This window comes from Ovis aries, chromosome 20 (genome assembly GCF_016772045.2).
Source record: "Ovis aries strain OAR_USU_Benz2616 breed Rambouillet chromosome 20, ARS-UI_Ramb_v3.0, whole genome shotgun sequence".
Classification (NCBI taxonomy): Eukaryota; Metazoa; Chordata; class Mammalia; order Artiodactyla; family Bovidae; genus Ovis; species Ovis aries.
Window position 1 is genome coordinate 18,651,169 of NC_056073.1, and position 18,070 is coordinate 18,669,238.

At 44.2% G+C, this 18,070-nt stretch overlaps 1 protein-coding gene across 9 annotated transcripts in view; it reads left to right on the forward strand.

The window, feature by feature from the left end:
• RUNX2 (RUNX family transcription factor 2) overlaps window positions 1-18,070 on the forward strand; it is a 344,141-nt gene that overhangs the window by 84,865 nt on the left and 241,206 nt on the right. For 7 of the 9 annotated variants that reach the window (XM_060403664.1, XM_060403659.1, XM_042237136.2 and 4 more), the window contains 2 exons: window positions 7,349-7,704; window positions 16,565-16,721. In XM_060403664.1, coding sequence (XP_060259647.1) covers window positions 7,349-7,704; window positions 16,565-16,721 — 513 coding nt within the window. Of the gene's footprint in view, window positions 1-6,853; window positions 7,705-8,637; window positions 9,170-16,564; window positions 16,722-18,070 lie in introns of those variants that run through there. The other 2 variants (XM_042237137.2, XM_042237140.2) reach the window with 2 other exon arrangements.

An 18,070-nucleotide genomic window follows, 5' to 3' on the forward strand; every position in this document is an offset into this window, starting at 1 on the left:
AAGAAGCTACACTTGCTGGGTTGCGGCAATCTGCTCTGTTGAGCATGAGAACCAGGAAGCAAAACCATTTCCCTCTATAATGTTTCTCCAGTGCCCCCTACTGACAAAATGGTGATGCCAGTGGGTAAGAAGAAATATTTAAAGGGCCCAGATCCATTTTCACAGAGCAGGTAAAAAAGTTGACTTTGGACCTGAGAGGCAATACGTTGATTATTGGCACCCTCAGGGAAGAAAAATGATCTAGAGAAAAATTGTGACTTATAGGAGTGTGATGAACAGATCTCACCCAACGGCTTCCATGGTGGCTTAGACCTTAAGGCATCCACCTGCAATGCAGGAGACCTGGGTTCAATCCCTAGGTCGGGAAGATTCCCTGAAGAAGGAAATGGCAACCCACGCCAGCATTCTTGCCATGGAGAATTCCAAGGACAGAGAAGCCTGGCAGGCTACAGTCCATGGGGTCTCAAAGAGTCAGACACGACTGAGCAACTGACACACACACACAGACACACACACACACAGACACACACACACAACAACAACAACAGGATAATTTGGGGGAATCATGTGAAATGAAACAAAAGTAAAGAATCATCGAGTGTTGATCATGGCTAGATGGGAAAAAGAAAGTACTTTTTCTGCGAAAAGTCTAGTTCAGGAACTCCTGGGGGAAAACACTGGAGAAAGAGTTTCTGGGTATGAAATAAAGAGGAAAAAAATAATTAGGATGGTGACCCAGAACTGGCATCCCCTAGGACTGCAGCTAAGAAAACCAAGTTGGATTATTTCTATTCTGTTCTTTTTTCTTCTTCTATCTTTCTTGACTTTCTTGTTGGGAATTCAAATTTCTCGGACTGTGCAAAGGCTGATTTTGTACTTCTTTATACGGACTAAGACTGTTAGGATTTTTATTTCTTACCCTGATGGAAAGTTGGAGAGAGGGGACAAATAGTTCAGGCTACCATTCCAAAATCTAGAGTGAAACTTCAGAATTGTAGGCAGTGGGATTAGAGTTGGATAGCAACATGCCTTGGTGTCCAGAAGGTAAAATGCAAGCACATCAATAAAGAAATAGATTACTATGGGAAACCTTATTTTAGGGTGTTTTTAGGTGCTTCATCACAGACTTTTATAAGGTTTTACATATAATTTTCCACTACTTCTTGGAGATCACTGCCACTGACACAGGACAATTGCCAACATCAAAATACCAAAGGGCTGATTTAAGAAAGTAAGTTTTATTTCTCTGACTTCTAGGTAATAAATGAGATTCTTCTTACAAATTATGTTGTCACCTCAGGTAGAGAGGGTGTCATTTAGGAAGCCGATCTTTTTGTCAAACATAACATGTACCGCTCTAGTCCGTGTCGCTGCTGGCATACAATTAGGCAGGTGCTCCAAAAATGTGGAAGACCACATGGCAAGCGTAAGCCTTTTTATGACGATGCTGCACTCTCTTATAAATGCCTGAAAATGGCCCATGGGAATGCTAACTGGAGCAACAAGGAAAAGTTTATGATGCTAAGCCCCCCAACTACAAAACACTTCATCTCTTGTTACAGCCATGCAAATTTTTATAGGTTCATTGACAAAGGGAAAAACTGAGTGAGTTTACAACAAATCAGACAGTATTGAACTGTATAAAAATTCAAATTAAAAAAGTCAGAAAGCTTTGGGACCACATAAGTTATGAAGCTAACTGTCTTAAAAGTATAAACGTGCTGTGCTTAGTCACATCTGACTCTTTGCTACCCCATGGACTGTAGCCCACCAGGCTCCTCTGTCCATGGGGATTCTCCAGGCAAGAATACTAGACCGGGTATCTTCCCAACCCAGGGATTGAACTCAGGTCTCCTGCATTGTGGGCAGATTCTTTATCATCTGAGCCACCAGGGAAACCCAAGAATACTGGTGTGGGTAGCCTATCCCTTCTCCAGGGGAACTTCCCGACCCAGGAATTGAACCAGGGTTTCCTTCATTTCAGGCCTTGTGAAAATCTAGTAAAGCAGAAAATTCTTGGTAAGCTCATTTATGTTTCTTGTGTAATCGTTTGTAGAACAGATGGAATAAACCTATGCAAGCCTTATGTATTTTTTTTCATGTTCAAATGACATGTACATTTCTTTACCCCTTGCTTGCTCATCTATGCAGTTAATGTACTCCCACTATGAAGGATAGCTGAAGATGCTGACATATACAGGTGTGCTAGATGAGGGTGCTTAAACAGCTAGGGAAAAATTATTAACTCCTCATTCTCTGTTTTGGCACATCCAAAATGATTAAGTGAAAAATATTAGTCTAACTAACATTTTATACAGAAAAGTAGCTTACTCCTTTCTGGTGCTGTAACCTTCTCAGGGCAGGGATTGGCAAATTTTCTCTGTAAAAACAAAACAAAACAGATATTAAATATTTTAGGCTTTGCAGGCCACGTAGTCCTTTCCGTAACTACACAATTGTATGAATAGAGCTGTGGACACTGAAATTTGAATTTATATCAGATTCATATGTCATGAGTATTATTCTTCTCCAAATTGTTTTCTATCTGAAAATTCAAAAACCATCCTTAACTTGTGGATTGTACAAAAATAGGCTTTGGGCCAGATTTGGCCTATGGACTGTAATGTGACAATTCTTGGCCTAGTGGCAGTGCTACTTCTACAAGAGCTGAGTGAATTTCATTCTCACAGTCCAAAGGAAAACTCTGTAAAGATGGTTCTGTTTATAAGGTTTTCCCATCCAACCATTCAAAACTTTAGCAGTCATCAGTATGTCATGATTTTTCACTGCATGTCTGAAAGGTTGTCCCACTTCATCAACTGACCCACTGAAAACTAGTTTACGATTTTACAGTGGCTTTTTCACTTTTTATCAAGAAAAAGAATATATAAAATGATTTAGCAATTAGAAGAGAAAACCTGAATGAAAGAAGCACGGTTTCTGGTCTTGGTTTTGAGAACTCAGTTCTTTGACTAGATAAGTAACTTGACTGTTTCATATCTCATTTTCTTTGTCTGGAAAGTCAGGATTTCCAGATGTTGTTACTAAACAGTTATATTAAATGTTAAAGGAGATGGAGGGGAAAATTATGCCTGTATTTTCTGGAATAGCTACATGTTCAGGAAATGTGTGTGTGTTTTTAAATGCCATAACATACAACAGAAGAGAGGCATATTTCTGGAGAGGAACCTAGTGGGTGATTTCTTCTGAACATTTTGAGGTAGAAAAAAAAAATTAAGCCCAAGAGTGAGCTCATGCAAACTATAGCACAAAATACACACATGTAAAATTTCACAGTTTCCCTCTGTGCCTACTATTACCAGGAGAGGTTCAGTTTAGGGGTCTGTAAAAATGTTTTCTTCCTTTAAGAATAACTCTCTGAGCCAAGACATCATCAGTTCCAGGCTCAGTCAGCTCCACTTGAAAGTGTGAATGTTCAGCAAGAGGATATTTTTGAAAGGAGACTGAAAATCCGCTGTGCCAGACACCTGAAACGTTGTTAGGGTATTCAGTGGAAAATTTCATTTCCACATTATAAATAACTGTAGGATATTTTAAGGGATCCAAGACTACTAACTTCCAAGAGTTGCTTATATTAGCTCCACTGAAATGTGAAAAGAAGGGAGGATGTCCAAGGACAGGCTATAAAGCTAAATTACCGGATATGATTAATTAAAATAAATAATTCAACATTGATTAAATCACCCTTAAAATCCCCAGTCAAAGCACCCAAACATTCAGGCCTGCATATTTTGCTATCCACTAAGTAAAACAAAACAGCAATGAGGAAAGAGGAAAAGCCCCCAAAATGATTACTTAAGTTCAACTGCTCTAGAAGTTCTTATTCAAAAAAGAACCCGTCTGGTCGCCCATATTCGAAATACTGACTGTTACTTAGTGTCACCACATTTTCTGGTAGTCACTGGTTCTTCGGATTTCCAGGGAGAAGGACAACCCCAGAGAAGGCGGCATAACACCGACTGTGGTATTAATAGTTACTGAAATTTTATCTCCCTCGACCACAGAAATAATCAGCTTCCGGTAACTTCTCTCTTCCTTTGCAGCCCCTACACATTAAAAAAAGGCAACAAACCAAATCAGAGATCTTTGATAGACTGAGGTACAACATGCCCAAAATAAAACTGTCCCGCTGAAAGGCAAAAAAAAAAAAAAAAAAGAAGAAGAAGAAGAAGAAGAAGAAGAAGAAGAAAAAAGCCTTGTGTATGAGTTGTGTCTGTCTTTCTGTGTTGGCGTGGGGATGTGTGAGCGTGTGTGCCCCAGTGCATGTGACTAAGTGGAGGCAAGAGTGGGGGGAATAAGGTAGAAAATTAATGCAAGCAGTCTGGTCTCTCTTCTGTCTTTTTGAAGGGTAAGCCTGGCTTCCCTTTGCTGGTCCGCTGCATGCGGCTGGGGAAGACCCGACCCTCGTGCGCGCTGACGGCGCGGTGGTGCCCAGGGTTAGAGCTCTCCCCTGTGACCGAAAAGATAATTAAAAATCGCACGCGCCGGAGACAGCACCGTTCCTTGCTGCGCATCAAGTCCGTAGTGATAAGTGGGTTCTCTCATCCCGAGGAGTAGGTTGGGCAGGGGGGTGTCCTAGCAGGTGATGCAGAATGAGTCACGTAGGGGCGCGGCGGCTAGGCTCGAATCTGCGGGGGTTTGGGAAGGAGAGGCGGGAACGCGGAGAGAAAATTGGGGAAGGAGAAGTCGGACGAGGGAGGCGTGGAGTTGTCGATGGGGAAAGGGAAGGTAAAAATAAGCCCCAAAGAGGAAAGACGGAGCAGTGTCCCTTGAACCCTATCCTTACCCCCGTAAGGGAGCTCGCCTAGCCTAGCCATCCCCGCCCCCGCCTCCGCTCCCACGGTTGGAAGCCCCTTAGTCGAAGGAGCATCTTTTTAGAGGGCATCTCTTTAGTGGTCCCCGAGCAGGCAACTGAAGCCCTTGATGTTCATCTTGCTCTTGAAATAGGCTCCAGAGTCCTGGACAGGCACCGGGTCCCCTCTGCCGCGGCCCCCACGCTCTCTCTTCCAGGCCCTTTCAAAGACGCAGACCCCCCCAATCGCCGGCTGGGCGCGTGGAAGCGATGTTTTAAAAACCAGGAGGGAGGGTCGTGGCAGGTCGCTACCAGGGTGAGAGAGGCGTTTGCGCAGAGCAATAAAAACGCCGATTAATGGGTATGTGAATTGGTTTAAATAAGATGGAGGGGGTTGAGAATGAGTGATGACTCAACTATCTTCCTGAATACTCCGAAGAGGAGGCACTGTAACTTTTCATTTCTTTTACAAGGTCGCTTATTACTGTGTAGTGTCAGTTACCCTGTTAGGCATCTTTGAAACGTTGGCAACGGATGATTCTTACAGACACGTTTTCAAGCTTTGAGAGGTTTAAAGGAGATTGACAGCCAGGAACTTAGAAGTACAGTTAGAGGAGGGGAAACAGCCCGGTGCCCCCTTCTTCGGGGTGCAATAGCCTCAAGCGGATTTCCCGGCTTCTGCGGGCGCCGCACATTGTTTTATTTGTTTTGAAGGCTCAGAGTTTGAGGCTGGTCGGAGACACCCACGTGCTTCTGACTCTCATCAGCGTAATGATCGCCTTAGCCAGAGTCGTGTCTATATAAACCACAAAAACCTAATCATTAGAAATCCCAGCCTCCAAAAACCACATTTTAGGTAAAACTGCTGCTTTTTTTCTGCGCTCCTTCATCCTCTCGACCACAACTTTTTGGGGGATCCAAAGTCGCTTTTTAAACCCACATTGGGAAATAAATACATAAATAAATAGCCATTGAAACATTTTGAATATTTTATTTTGTACTTTTAATTTTTTTTCCCCCGGGAGTGGTGGGGGAGAAATTAAGACCTTAGACCTAGTTTTAGATGCAGAATAGACAATAAAAGTTTGAAATTCATGGAAAACTGCTGGGGTTTTCCCCCAGCGAGGGTTTTTGCAACTTATTTTAATCATCAAGCTGACAGTTTTCCAGTGCTTAAAAAAACTCATCCTTGTTCTCTAGGAACGACTAGTTTGAATATAGAAGGAAAAAGTGTCCAACACCCACTTGCGTTTCTAAAACTATTTTGACAAGTGTCCCCTCCATCCCAAATTTTTGTGTCACTTAAGTGAAAAAAAAAAAAAAAGAAAAAGAAACACACCCAAACCCTGCAAAATCTTTTTTTTCCCTAGGGAGCCGCTCCGGCAGAGGTGGGGGGGGGGGTAGGGTGGGGGAAGGGTGAAGAGTGCTGAGAAGTCAGCACAGACGCTCAAGAATTTTCCTTCCTCCTCTCCTGAAGTTAAAACGAAAAATAACGACAGTCAGATCAGCCAGCGGCTCTCTGGCATCTCAGCTTCAATCTCCCTGGACCAAGAAGGGGGTTCCTTGTCCTGGGAGGAGAGGGCGAGAAGCAAGAAGACGCGACCCGGCGAGATCCCGCTAGCCCGGGGCCGCCTCTCTCGGCTTCCGAAGCTGCGCGCGGCGTCCCGGGGGCTCCTTCTCGCGGCCGGCGGGCGGCGGCAGCGGCTGCGATTCGTAGCCTCGAGATCCGTTGCCCCGAGATCCGCTGCCCGCGACTTACCTCCTGGCACCTCGAAGCGCGAGGGTCAGGGGAGCTTTGCAAAAATCAGGAGGGAGTGGATGCGAGGAGGTGGCGGTGAGAGGGCGAGAAGAGGAGAAGGGAAAGGAAAGAGCCGGACCGGGGAGCCGGGCTGGCAGCCGCCGCGGGAGGAATCTGAGTGCGCAGCCGGCGCGGGGGGAGCGGCGGCCGCCGCGGAGGAGGCGGCGGCGGCGGCGGCGGCAGCGGCGCGGGCGGGCGGGCGGCGGCGCGGACGCCTGCAGCCGGGTAGCTGCGCGCGGCGCGGAGCGGCGGTGGCGGGCAGCGCGCGGCGATCCTGGCCTCGGGGCTGGACTGCTGAACCCACTGGGCTCCACCGCCGGACTCGAACTGGGAGGGGGCGCCAGCGCACCCAGGACGCGGTGCCCCAGGGGGCCCCACTCCAAGTTGCTGCAGACTGAAGCCTCCCGCCTGCCCGGGCCAGACACGTCCCGGTGCTCGTTCGCAGCTGCCACCCCGGGTGTTCCAAAGGCTCCATCAAGACCTGCGCCTCTCGGGTCTCCCCAACCGCCAAGCCGACTGCTCCGCAACGCCGCCGCTGGCTCCCGTCAGACTCCGCCCGGCAGTCGGCTTCATCGAACTTGATTTCTCACCTCCTCAGCCCCATCACCTCCAGCCCCTTTTCCCCCGTCTGGCCTCCACCCCCCCAATTTCCTCCTCCTCGCCCCTCATTTCCACCCTCCTCCCCCTCCCCCGGCCACTTCGCTAACTTGTGGCTGTTGTGATGCGTATTCCCGTAGATCCGAGCACCAGCCGGCGCTTCAGCCCCCCCTCCAGCAGCCTGCAGCCCGGCAAGATGAGCGACGTGAGCCCGGTGGTGGCTGCGCAGCAGCAGCAACAACAGCAGCAGCAGCAACAGCAGCAGCAGCAACAGCAGCAGCAACAGCAGGAGGCGGCGGCGGCGGCGGCGGCGGCGGCGGCGGCGGCAGCGGCGGCCGCGGTGCCCCGGTTGCGGCCGCCGCACGACAACCGCACCATGGTGGAGATCATCGCTGACCACCCGGCCGAACTAGTCCGCACCGACAGCCCCAACTTCCTGTGCTCCGTGCTGCCCTCGCACTGGCGCTGCAACAAGACCCTGCCCGTGGCCTTCAAGGTAAGAAACTGCGGCTGCCCCCCGCCCCACCCCCGCCCCCGGCTCGGCGCCGCCGGACCTGCCCGCAGGCGTCTCCGAGCCCGCGGGGGCCCGGGTCCCGACCCGGGAGGCCTCCAAGGCTCGTACCTCGGTGGCTCCGACCTGAGGGACCCCCGCCTGGCCCTTTTCCTCGGGATCCCCCAGCTGGGCTCGCCGCGTTAGTGGTCCCGCACAGATGCTTCCCTCTCCCACTTGTGCCCGAAGCCACCACCTCCGCCCGTGTCCCCTCTATCCGTTCATCACCCCTCGAGCCGCCCGGCCAAAGTCCCGACGCACTCCTCTGAGCCGCTCTCCCCTCCCACAGGAATCCCCCGGTGCCCACTCTCGGAGCCGCCGCCGGGACGAGCTCCACCCCGCCCCCCACTCCTCCGGGGCGAGGATCCCCGGCGTTCTCCCCTGAGACTCCCGCGCCCCGGTCCCCGGCATCCCGGCTGAACCCGACCGCGGGCCGCCGCGCCGCCCCGCCTCGGGATTCCGCGGGCTCCGACCCTCTCCTCCCCTCCCTCCCAAACGCCCTCCGCCCGTCTCGGCGCCCCACTCTCTGACCGGCTTGCGCCGTGGCTGTCCCGGCCCCTCCCGGGCTCGGGGGCCAGTGTTAGCGGGGTGCCGGCGCCGGGCGTTCGCGCCCGGGGCGGGGCGCCGGGTGCCGGTTGCTGGCGGCGGCGCGTGGGCCGCGTTGCGGGTGTCCAAGAGGGTCCGGGCAAATTTAGGGTCTCGGGGAGCAAGGGATGGGAAGGCGGGACGGGGGCGTCCTCAGCCTGCAGACCCTCGCCGATTCCCGCTGCAGAGGAAGGCGGGGCCGCCGGGGTCGCCGCGCGCCCGGAGGCGGGGGAGCCCGGGAGTCCCGGGAGCCAGACCCTCGAGTGCGAGGCGGCGCGGGCTGCTGGAGGGGGCGGGGGCTCGCCGCGCCGCGAGGCCGAAGGGAAACCTGCGAAATGCCTTCGGCTCGCCCGCCTTGAAAACTGAGGTGACGCTGTGAGATTTGCCTTATTCTTTCTTTTGAGGACTCAGACCCCAGAGGTCCCTCCCGCTTCTGAAAGGTCGTGGGAGGCTCGGGTCCGCGACCCGGGCGCCGCGGCAGTGACCACCCCCCCAGGCTGGAGAGCACCCCGCGCGCGTCCTGCGGCGGCCTCCTCGGTCCGCCTGGCCCGTTAGTTTGAGGGCGGATGTCAGCAGCCGGAGTCGCGGGCAGCGGCTCGGCACGTTGAGGGTCCGGAGTCTCTCTGTGATGCAATTGGGGTCCCCCCGTGCCCGGCAGCCCTCGCCCCCTCGCAGAGCGCCCCGGGTTGCTGGAGAGACGAGGTACCCAGGCCCTTCCTCCTCGAGGGATTAGGCGCTTGGGATGGAGGGGGCGGTGAGCCAGACGCGGAGGAGAGGGCTCGCAGAAAGATGCTTCCGGTCCAGTCTAGCCTCTGAACCCGCGAAGGTGGGCCTGGGTCCCTTGGGTTCTGGGATTGTGGAGAGCAGGGTAAGCCAGGCCTTGGGGTGGGGTGAAGGGGGGAGGGAGGAATCCCGCCAGTTCCTCCCTTGTGGACCCTGGGGCCAAACTCCCACGGGCCAGTGGCAGTTCCCTGTTGTTGACCACCCCCCTGCGCCACGCACCAATTCAGATTCCGTGTGTGGGTGGGGTGGAACGAAAGAGGAGTCCAGGTCAATTAGAGCTGGTTATCTCGCTAGGTCTTCTATCAGAGCAGGAATCAGAATGAATTATTATGGAAAGGGGATGTTGCATTCTGAGGCAAGTTTCATTTTGCAGTTGGCTCAAGAAACGTGTGTGTGTTTTAACCGTCCCATTTACAAACCACCCATTTTGTAGGTTAAGCGTTCCTTCCTTGAAATATGGAAAGCTCAGAATATAGGTGAATCGTAGAAATGTGGGTTTTCACGTGAGAGATATCTTTTACAATTCATCGTCCAAGGGTCCAGAATTTTCTAATTAGCCTTATGTGAGAGTGGAAATTTGTTTTCACCTACCTCTCCCTCCTCCCCAAATCTCCTCAAAACACAAACAAAAAGCCCTGGATGAAAACAGCAAATAATAAAAATAAATAGATATTATATATGTAAAATGCCAGAAGTCAGGATATGAAAAAATTAAGGCTCTAGATGTTTGATATTCTGCATTCCATTAGTTTTGCTAAACATGGTTTTAAGGTATAAATGTCTTGAACTATACTCTTGCATTTATGCTGCTGAATTGATTCTGAGCATTAATACTTTGACTAGAAAGGCTCTTTTTGGCATAAAGATAGAATGCAATTTAGTTTGAGCTGTTCTCAGATGTTTTGGCTATCTTTAGGTTTTCTCATTACCACCCTTTTAAAAATATTTTGAAAATAAATTGCTTTCTCTGTTATTCATCATACTTATTTTAAATTATAGAGTAATTTTACTTTTAACCAGTAAACAAAACCATAGATAACACATGGCCATATTGAATTGAATGTTTTAATTTGTATTAACTGAAAGATAAATTGAATTAATGTAAATCTTGACTTTCATGTTTTCCCACCTCCCTAAACTTGTGTTTAACAAAATTCAAATAGTGGTGGACAGCTGACATCCACTCAGTATAGAAGTTTTGTCTCTATTGAAAATAGATGTGTAGATGCTCGGAACATCCAGATTTTGACAATATTTTTGTTTGTTTGTTTTCATCTGGATGTTAGTAAAATCAACCTCTTTTTACCTTACTTTGGAGATAAAAGCCTGTGAGCGGTAGACTTTCTAGACTCTTGCGACATAATCAAATACATCTGCAAAGAAGAAGTAATATGAAGAAGTCTCAGTTTTAAAAGTGGTGACAGCAATTTGGCTATCATATTCAGAGCTATGTACAAAGTAAATTATAGCGTTGTTGGGTAGATAGCAGACAGGTAAATATATTTAATGTAGAACTTAATTGTTGAGAAGTCTGGTATTCAAATCAATATAATATTTATTGAGCCCATATTTTATGCCTGTGACACTGAGCTCTACAAAGTAGAAGATCAGAAATGAATTCAGTAGACTGTATTTTGATATGTTAACTTAAAACAGTGCTTCAAAATGATATTGGTAGTGTATTGCATTAAGACATGTCATGTACTAGCCTTGTTCATCTGATCTTGTTTTGGAATTATACGAGAGTACTTAATACACTGACATGTAAAAGTGCAGAAACGTGTATGCTTTAAACTATACCAAGTTGTTTATTAGCATTATATTTTTAACAAAGTTCTGCAGTTTTGAAATGTTCAGTCCTCCCAGGTGTCAAGGAAATGGAAATAAATATTTTTAACGTTTCTCTCAGGTGTATGTCACTGAAAGCTTAAAATAGTTAAGGCATACTATTAGAGGATCCCAGGCCCTTTCTGTCTTGGGTAGTTGCAGTGATGAGAAAGCGATATGCAAATTCATTGCATTAGTTAATAGTCAGGTAGAAATAGTGGGGAGAACGTGTTAGCCCTGTAGCCAGTAGCACCCTTGTAAGTTAGGAGTCTGTCCGCATTTTCATCCTGAAGCTTGGTGTTCAGGGTTCGTAGCTCAGTTGCTTTAAATAGCTTCAAGCTGAAACACTATGCAGAAATTTTAAGTCCAGATGTGTGTTTTAAAGTTAAAAGTAGTGTAAGACTATTGCACTGCTTTAAGTTAGTGAACACTGGTCTGTATATTTACCAGGATCATATGTTTTTCTGGCAGTGTTAAAGAAAGAAAACGCATTTTTCGATATATGATCTATTGCTCATAGTTAATTCTGCATGTTTAATAATACCTTTCAGTATTTGTCACAAGTAGGGTTTCAAAATGATGGAGCAATTTCTATTTGAAAATAATTTTTTCGACATCATTGGCCATTTTTCTCTTCATAAGCAAGTATGTAGCTAATACCTAGTTGACATAGTGAGTTGTATTTTCCTTACATAATTAGCGATCTTATTTTATGTTTGTGTCTTTTTAATGTAATTATACCTAAACAAAGAAAACAGCTTATTAAGCCTGTTAAAACTTTGCTAAACCTACTCTGAGCTGCTGTGCAAAACTATGTACATCATAATAGATCTCAAGTTGTTTGAAGACAGACTTATTTTTGTGTTATGCCTTTAGATGCAAGAAAAATTATTTAAAATTCAAAATTTTAGGACTGAGTAAATATAAAACTTACTGGTAAGATAATGGAAACAAATAGTTTTAGATGGAAAATAAATAAAAAATTAAAAAAACTTATATTTGAAAACAGGCATGGTAAAATGTCATTCATTATTTTTGCCCCTTTGGGATTGCTGTTTTTATCTTTTTAGAATTCCAGAATATTCATTGTTAGATGCTGTAAATCAGCTTGATACATGGCTCATGAATTTCTGGCTTAAACTGAAATAATGCCCATCAAATTTCTCTGACATATAGTATAAAAATTAAGAAATGTTATTTTATATTACATTTACTCTTTTCTGTACAGTTCAGTCAAGTGTTTCTAAGTTCTAGGTTAGAGTCTAAAAGTAACTAATATTTGTGAAACTTTGTGATAGTTTATTTAAAGTTATCCTTACATAATTACCATAGGAATAAAACTTTTCCTTTTTGCAATTACTCCCTTACCTTTCTTTTTATTCCAAAGATAGATTTGGTCAGATTCTATCTTGAAAAATAATTATATTTCAATTTTGCTGCAAGTACAATGTACCCAAGTGATATTGGTCTTGAAGAGTAATTGATTAGCGAAGACTTGACTTCTATCTATGGAAATGTCATAAGCAATTTAAATTTCCATATAATAAGACCACAAAAACAATTTTAAGGGCCTGAGTTAATTCTCCATTGCTCCTCTTTCAGAGTAGCTCACAGATGTAGTCAGAGGAACCCTCATAAAAATTTTCAATAGCATTTTTAGAGTTAAATATCCCTTTACTTTATTTTTCACAAGCTCTGTATCGTGTGATTTAAATGCTTGTTATCGTGAGGTGCGCTAAATAAAGGAACTTCTTTCTCTGTTCTGAAATGTCAGGACACAAAATTACTTCCCTCTTCCCCATGAAGTTTCTTGAATTGGTAGATTTTATATTTGAAAAGCACCTAGGAAAGTAACTGTTAAAGTTTCATCACAAATTATTCTTTGCAGAACAGAACTTTTGAATTGGGTGATGTGGAAACAAAATTTTGAGTGCTAAACTAACTAGTTAAAAGGTGATTTTTGAGTGCTTTCTACCCCTTAAAATGTTTTGTATTGCTTGGGTTTGGTGCAGATGAAATGTGTAAAAATTTCTTGATTCTTTTGGTTTTCTTTTAGATAAACACAGTTGAGAATCTCCAAGGGAAACTTTTTAGCTTCAGAGATCTACTTCTTTTTTTTTTTTTTTTAAACCCTCAAACATATGATTACACTTCTGATTGATATAAAATCAAATATATTCTCTGTATCTCCCTTTTTTTCCTCAGAAAAACATTAGTCAATCTGATGTGGTAGAGTGAATAGCAGAAAAAAAAAAAAAACAAAAACAAAAGAAAACAAATAGATTTAGCTACTAAAATAGAATTCAGCCAAAACAGGAAAAGTTATCACTATATCTTGTTAGTTAGCATTTTTTTTTCCAGGCCAAGTTGTAAGCCTCATAGAAGACTCACACAATTTGTGATGACCTATTTGTTTTGTTATTAAATGTGATACATAAAACATACCATTATTTAATATGGCTATTATTATACTGCTTAAGCAAAGAAAAGTGGACTTATGTATTTCACTCTTAGGGATCTTTTCTTTCATATTTTCCCATATTGAATCAATTTTCCTTTTCTTCTAACTAAAAAAAATCCATTATATTAAAAATATGCAGTAAAATAATAATGTCCCAGAGCTCTAAAAAATCTTTATATTGGGGCAGATTTCTTCACTTTTTTTCTGGAAATTTCACCAGCCTGGAGTCAAACCCATCAGCAGTCCTATATCTCTCAACAACACCAAAAAACATCTCAGGACATGAAGTAAAGAATTACATATTGAATTGAACCCTTTAAGGATGCTTATAAGGAAAAGCCTGTGTTTAGCACACAGCCGACTTGGAACAGAAGTTAGCCTGCTCATCTTACTAAAAGCACATCATTATAATTATACTCTATACTTATGGTATATCTTCTACATTTTACAGACTTAAAAAAATTATCTCCAATTTATGTTGGAAAACTGTAGTTTCAGGAGATGAAGTTACTTGCGATCATGGCAGAGGGGTAATAAAGGTGGGGGTAAAGAGGAGGGTCTCTTGATTTTTGGTGCATTAATTCTCTTCTAAAGAGTCCAACTTTTCTGCCTTCATTAATACACTTACTGGTTCCATATTTACTTTGACATAGAAAGCCACACAGCAGGTGTTAAAACACAATATGCTGAGTGTAAAAAATGTCAAGCATTCAAATGAATACTGGCAAACACAGTCAGTTATTTCAGTATTTTTCAGATGTGCACATTTTTGGCCTTGTGAATTTGAAAAGTTGATGAGTGCCTTGCCTCCGTCAGGGGTACTGCGTTACCTGTGTTCAGTAGCCGCTTGAGGCACTAGATCAAGTATGCAGGAAGGAAGTCATGCTCTCATGGGATTTACCCTTGACCTGGGAGACTTCTCAGATTGAATAGAGTAACCGTATATTCCGGGTAAAGGACAGTGGGCATGATTCCCTCTCCTCTGGGACGGAAAAAGTTGTCAGAAAACTAGTTTGGAGCAAGGCATATTGCCTCTAGCTGGGAGTGCTGACTCAAACTTTAACTGGTTCTCTCACGGACTGTTGGCGGTGGGACGTGATGCTCTTTATGGAGCTCTTTCATTTATTCATTTCAAAAATATTTATCAAACACTTAGTCTGTGCCAGGCACTGTTTTGGGAGCTGAGAACAAAGTGGTGAACAAGGCAGATGAAGGCCCCTGCCTCTTGTAATTTCTAGTCTCATATAATCTGGGCCCCTAGAGAGAGTCTCTTAGCTTTGGGCTAGCGTATCAAAGGGAGTATGATGGTCATTCTTATATGTACATTGAAATGAGGATTATTTGAGTACAATGGGATGCTATAGAAGTGTGTTCTATAATTTGAGGACAGCTTTAAGATTTTAAACCGAATAGCAGAGTATTAAAGGAGGCATGGATTTCTTTGGTGGCTCAGTTGGTAATGCATCTGCCTACAATGTGGGAGACCTGGGTTCAAGACCTGAGTCAGGAAGATCCTCTGGAGAAGGAATGGCAACCCACTCTAGTACTCTTGCCTGGAAAATCCCATGGATGGAAGAGCCTGGTATGCTACAGTCCATGGGGTTGCAAAGAGTCAGGCACGACTGAGTGACTTCACTTTAAAGGAGGCATAGAACTGAGAAACCCTAAAAGAACAGTAAAGGTGAAAAAAATATTGACTTTTTTTTTCTTTTCTTTTTGTTTGTTGGGTTGTTTCCCTGGCTGGAGCCAAGGGCAGAGCGGAGGGGTGTTGGCGCAGGCTTCCTTGGTGGGGGAAAGGCAGTTCTAAAGTATAGTGATCATGTCTGTTTCATCATGCTGTAAGAAATCTGTTTTAATGAGAGTTATGTACGAATTGTATTGGGAGCGTGGAATTAAATGCTTTGGTTTGCTTTATGGACATCTTGAAAAAAGAGGGAAGAATGGAAGGATGAGGGTAATATTTGCCAGACAGGCAAGCACACGTGGGTATTGTCATTGGAGGGTGAAGGGGTTACTGTAGTTGGAGCCTTGGCTTACTCACTGCAAGGGCATCTGGAAGCCGAATGAGCAAGAGATGGAAATCATCTGAATATTATAGGATCCTGGAAGTTAGCTGTGAGAAAGGATATTATTAAGAGGCAGGCCCTTGGTAATAGGTTTAAAAATAGTGTGTTTTATGTATGACAGCAAAGACTCTGCACCGACAGTCCCTTCTGGGCTCCATGTTAATCAGAGGCACCTATTTGCAAGTTAGCTGACCCTGGTTAAAAATGTGTTCCCTGGCAGCAGTGAAAAATGTTTATTAGCCTCAAAGACTGATTATTCTGGATCTTGACTTTTCTGAGTTAGTCTGCTGCAGGCTAACTGCTGAAGATTAAGGAGGCAAGTGTGTCATTCCAAGATGGCAGATGGGATGAGACAGAAGTTTGGCTAAAGGTGCACTTTCTGTCTGTACCACTCATGTGTCAGTGATCATTTTCAGCCTGTTACATGTCTTTATTCCTGTACCTAGACTTTAAGCTCATGATAGGTTTGTATATTCCAATGGATCCCACTGCAGAGTGGGCATTCTGTCATGATTTGCAGTGTGATTGAACGCTGAATATCCAGCTCAGAGTAAGTTGATGAAATGTAGTTCTGGATACCATACCACATTTAGACTTCCCTGTAGTCAAGAACTGTAAGGTTTCCCCTAAATATCTTATCCCATGGAGCTGACCACACTTCCTTTTTTTGGGTGGGGGCTATGATCTGGCTGAGACCACACCTCGGGGAGCTCCACACTGCAGACAGGCAGTGCCTTAATATGTACGATGCAGTCTGCACGTGGGGCATCAGCTTTCCTTCTGTGGTATAATTCCTATGGACAACTTAACATGGAGATTTAATAAAAATGTACATGTATTCTGTGAAGAGTCCAACAACAAATGAAGGAAACTTTTGCATGCCTTTGAAATGGGTGGGCCCTGAAACGCTGGTCTGTTTGAAGTGGCATCCGAACCCGTATGCAGATGCCTCGTTCCTGTCTGCCATTCCTGGACTAGAGCACTAAGTCCTGATACAATGCATCCTTTACGATGAGACTATATTCTCAGTCCTTCAGCTTTTCTGAGATGCCATTATTGCTGCTATCTTTCCTGTTTTATGTAGGTGGTAGCCCTCGGAGAGGTACCAGATGGGACTGTGGTTACTGTCATGGCGGGTAACGATGAAAATTATTCTGCTGAGCTCCGAAATGCCTCTGCTGTTATGAAAAACCAAGTAGCAAGGTTCAACGATCTGAGATTTGTCGGCCGGAGTGGAAGAGGTAGGTCTCTGATTTTTCATATGGATAATGGAATAAACACTTTAGGATCCTCTGATGAAATGTAGGCTAAGTCTGTATACAAATCAGCACCTTCTACTGAATAGAATTACTGAAAGTTTTCTTTAAATACGTCCAGATGAGGTTGAGTGTTTTAGTGAGTACTCAGGCCTTTTTCATTTGTTTTATGATATTGAAAATTCAAACAATGTTTTCAGAAGGACCAGTTCCTAATTTCACTGGGTGTGAGCATATGAGGTGGAAGGAAGAACAGTTGGAGGTTCAAGTTCTGAGTTATGAGGAGCCAAATAACTGAGTACATTCAGTGGCAAAGGGCAAAGAAAAGGGAGTGCATTGGATCAATTTCCTGGTAATATCAATTTTGCTCTAAGTTGTAGCAAGGACAGCTAGCATAATGCTCTTCACTTGTCACATATGTTACCTCTGTAGGATTTAATTTACTCCTATAGGAACTTATTTAAAAATCATAGGCTTTTATAGAAGGCTTTTCATTTGAATAAGTGAATAATGTATTACTTATGTTAGAATGACTATGTGGAATTGCCTAGACAGATGAATGATTGGGACTCTAAATATTTCCACATTATTTAAGAGTTTCCACCATCCATACCCCCCATTCAGATATTAGGAATCTTTAAAAAGATCATAAAAGAGAAAATAATCCCTTTTAGGGTTTTTGTAGCTGTTTCATAAATGCAGTTAATATATTTTTTTAAAAGTCTCAAAGAAAACCAGTATTTTGGCTTTTATTTACTTATTCTATGGCAAGACTTTTAATCATCATTCATTGGAAGTTTTATGTTCATTTACTGATTGATTGAATCTGACATTTCCATTTTAAGTATTTTGATGAGAAGAGGGAAAATAGACCACTTTAGGACTGGAGTGAAATGAATTATAAATAAATTATAAAGACCTGTGGAATGACTTTAACCCAGGTTTGTGTTAGGAAATGAGAAGCATCAATTTTTAAACCATGTCCAATAATTGCCCTTTAGTTTGGATCAGATGTCAAATTATTACCATTGTAAAAACTTGATAAGGGAAATTCATGCAAGACTGTTTCCGGTGAGTAGTTTTAGTTTACTTTCTAGGAACAGTGCCAAGAAGTTGTACTTTTTAACTTAAAAAAAAAAAATGATGCATGCTAATGAGATACTGTCACTGAAGATTTGAAATAAAATGAGAGCCTCTGGTAGAATCAAAACTCAAGGGGTTATCTTTGCATCAGGTTTAGTTCACTTTCATTAAAAGGAAAAAAAAGATACATCTTAGTCTCACTCTTGACTGATTAGGTGTAAAGTATGTATGTGTGTTTATTCATTTTTCCC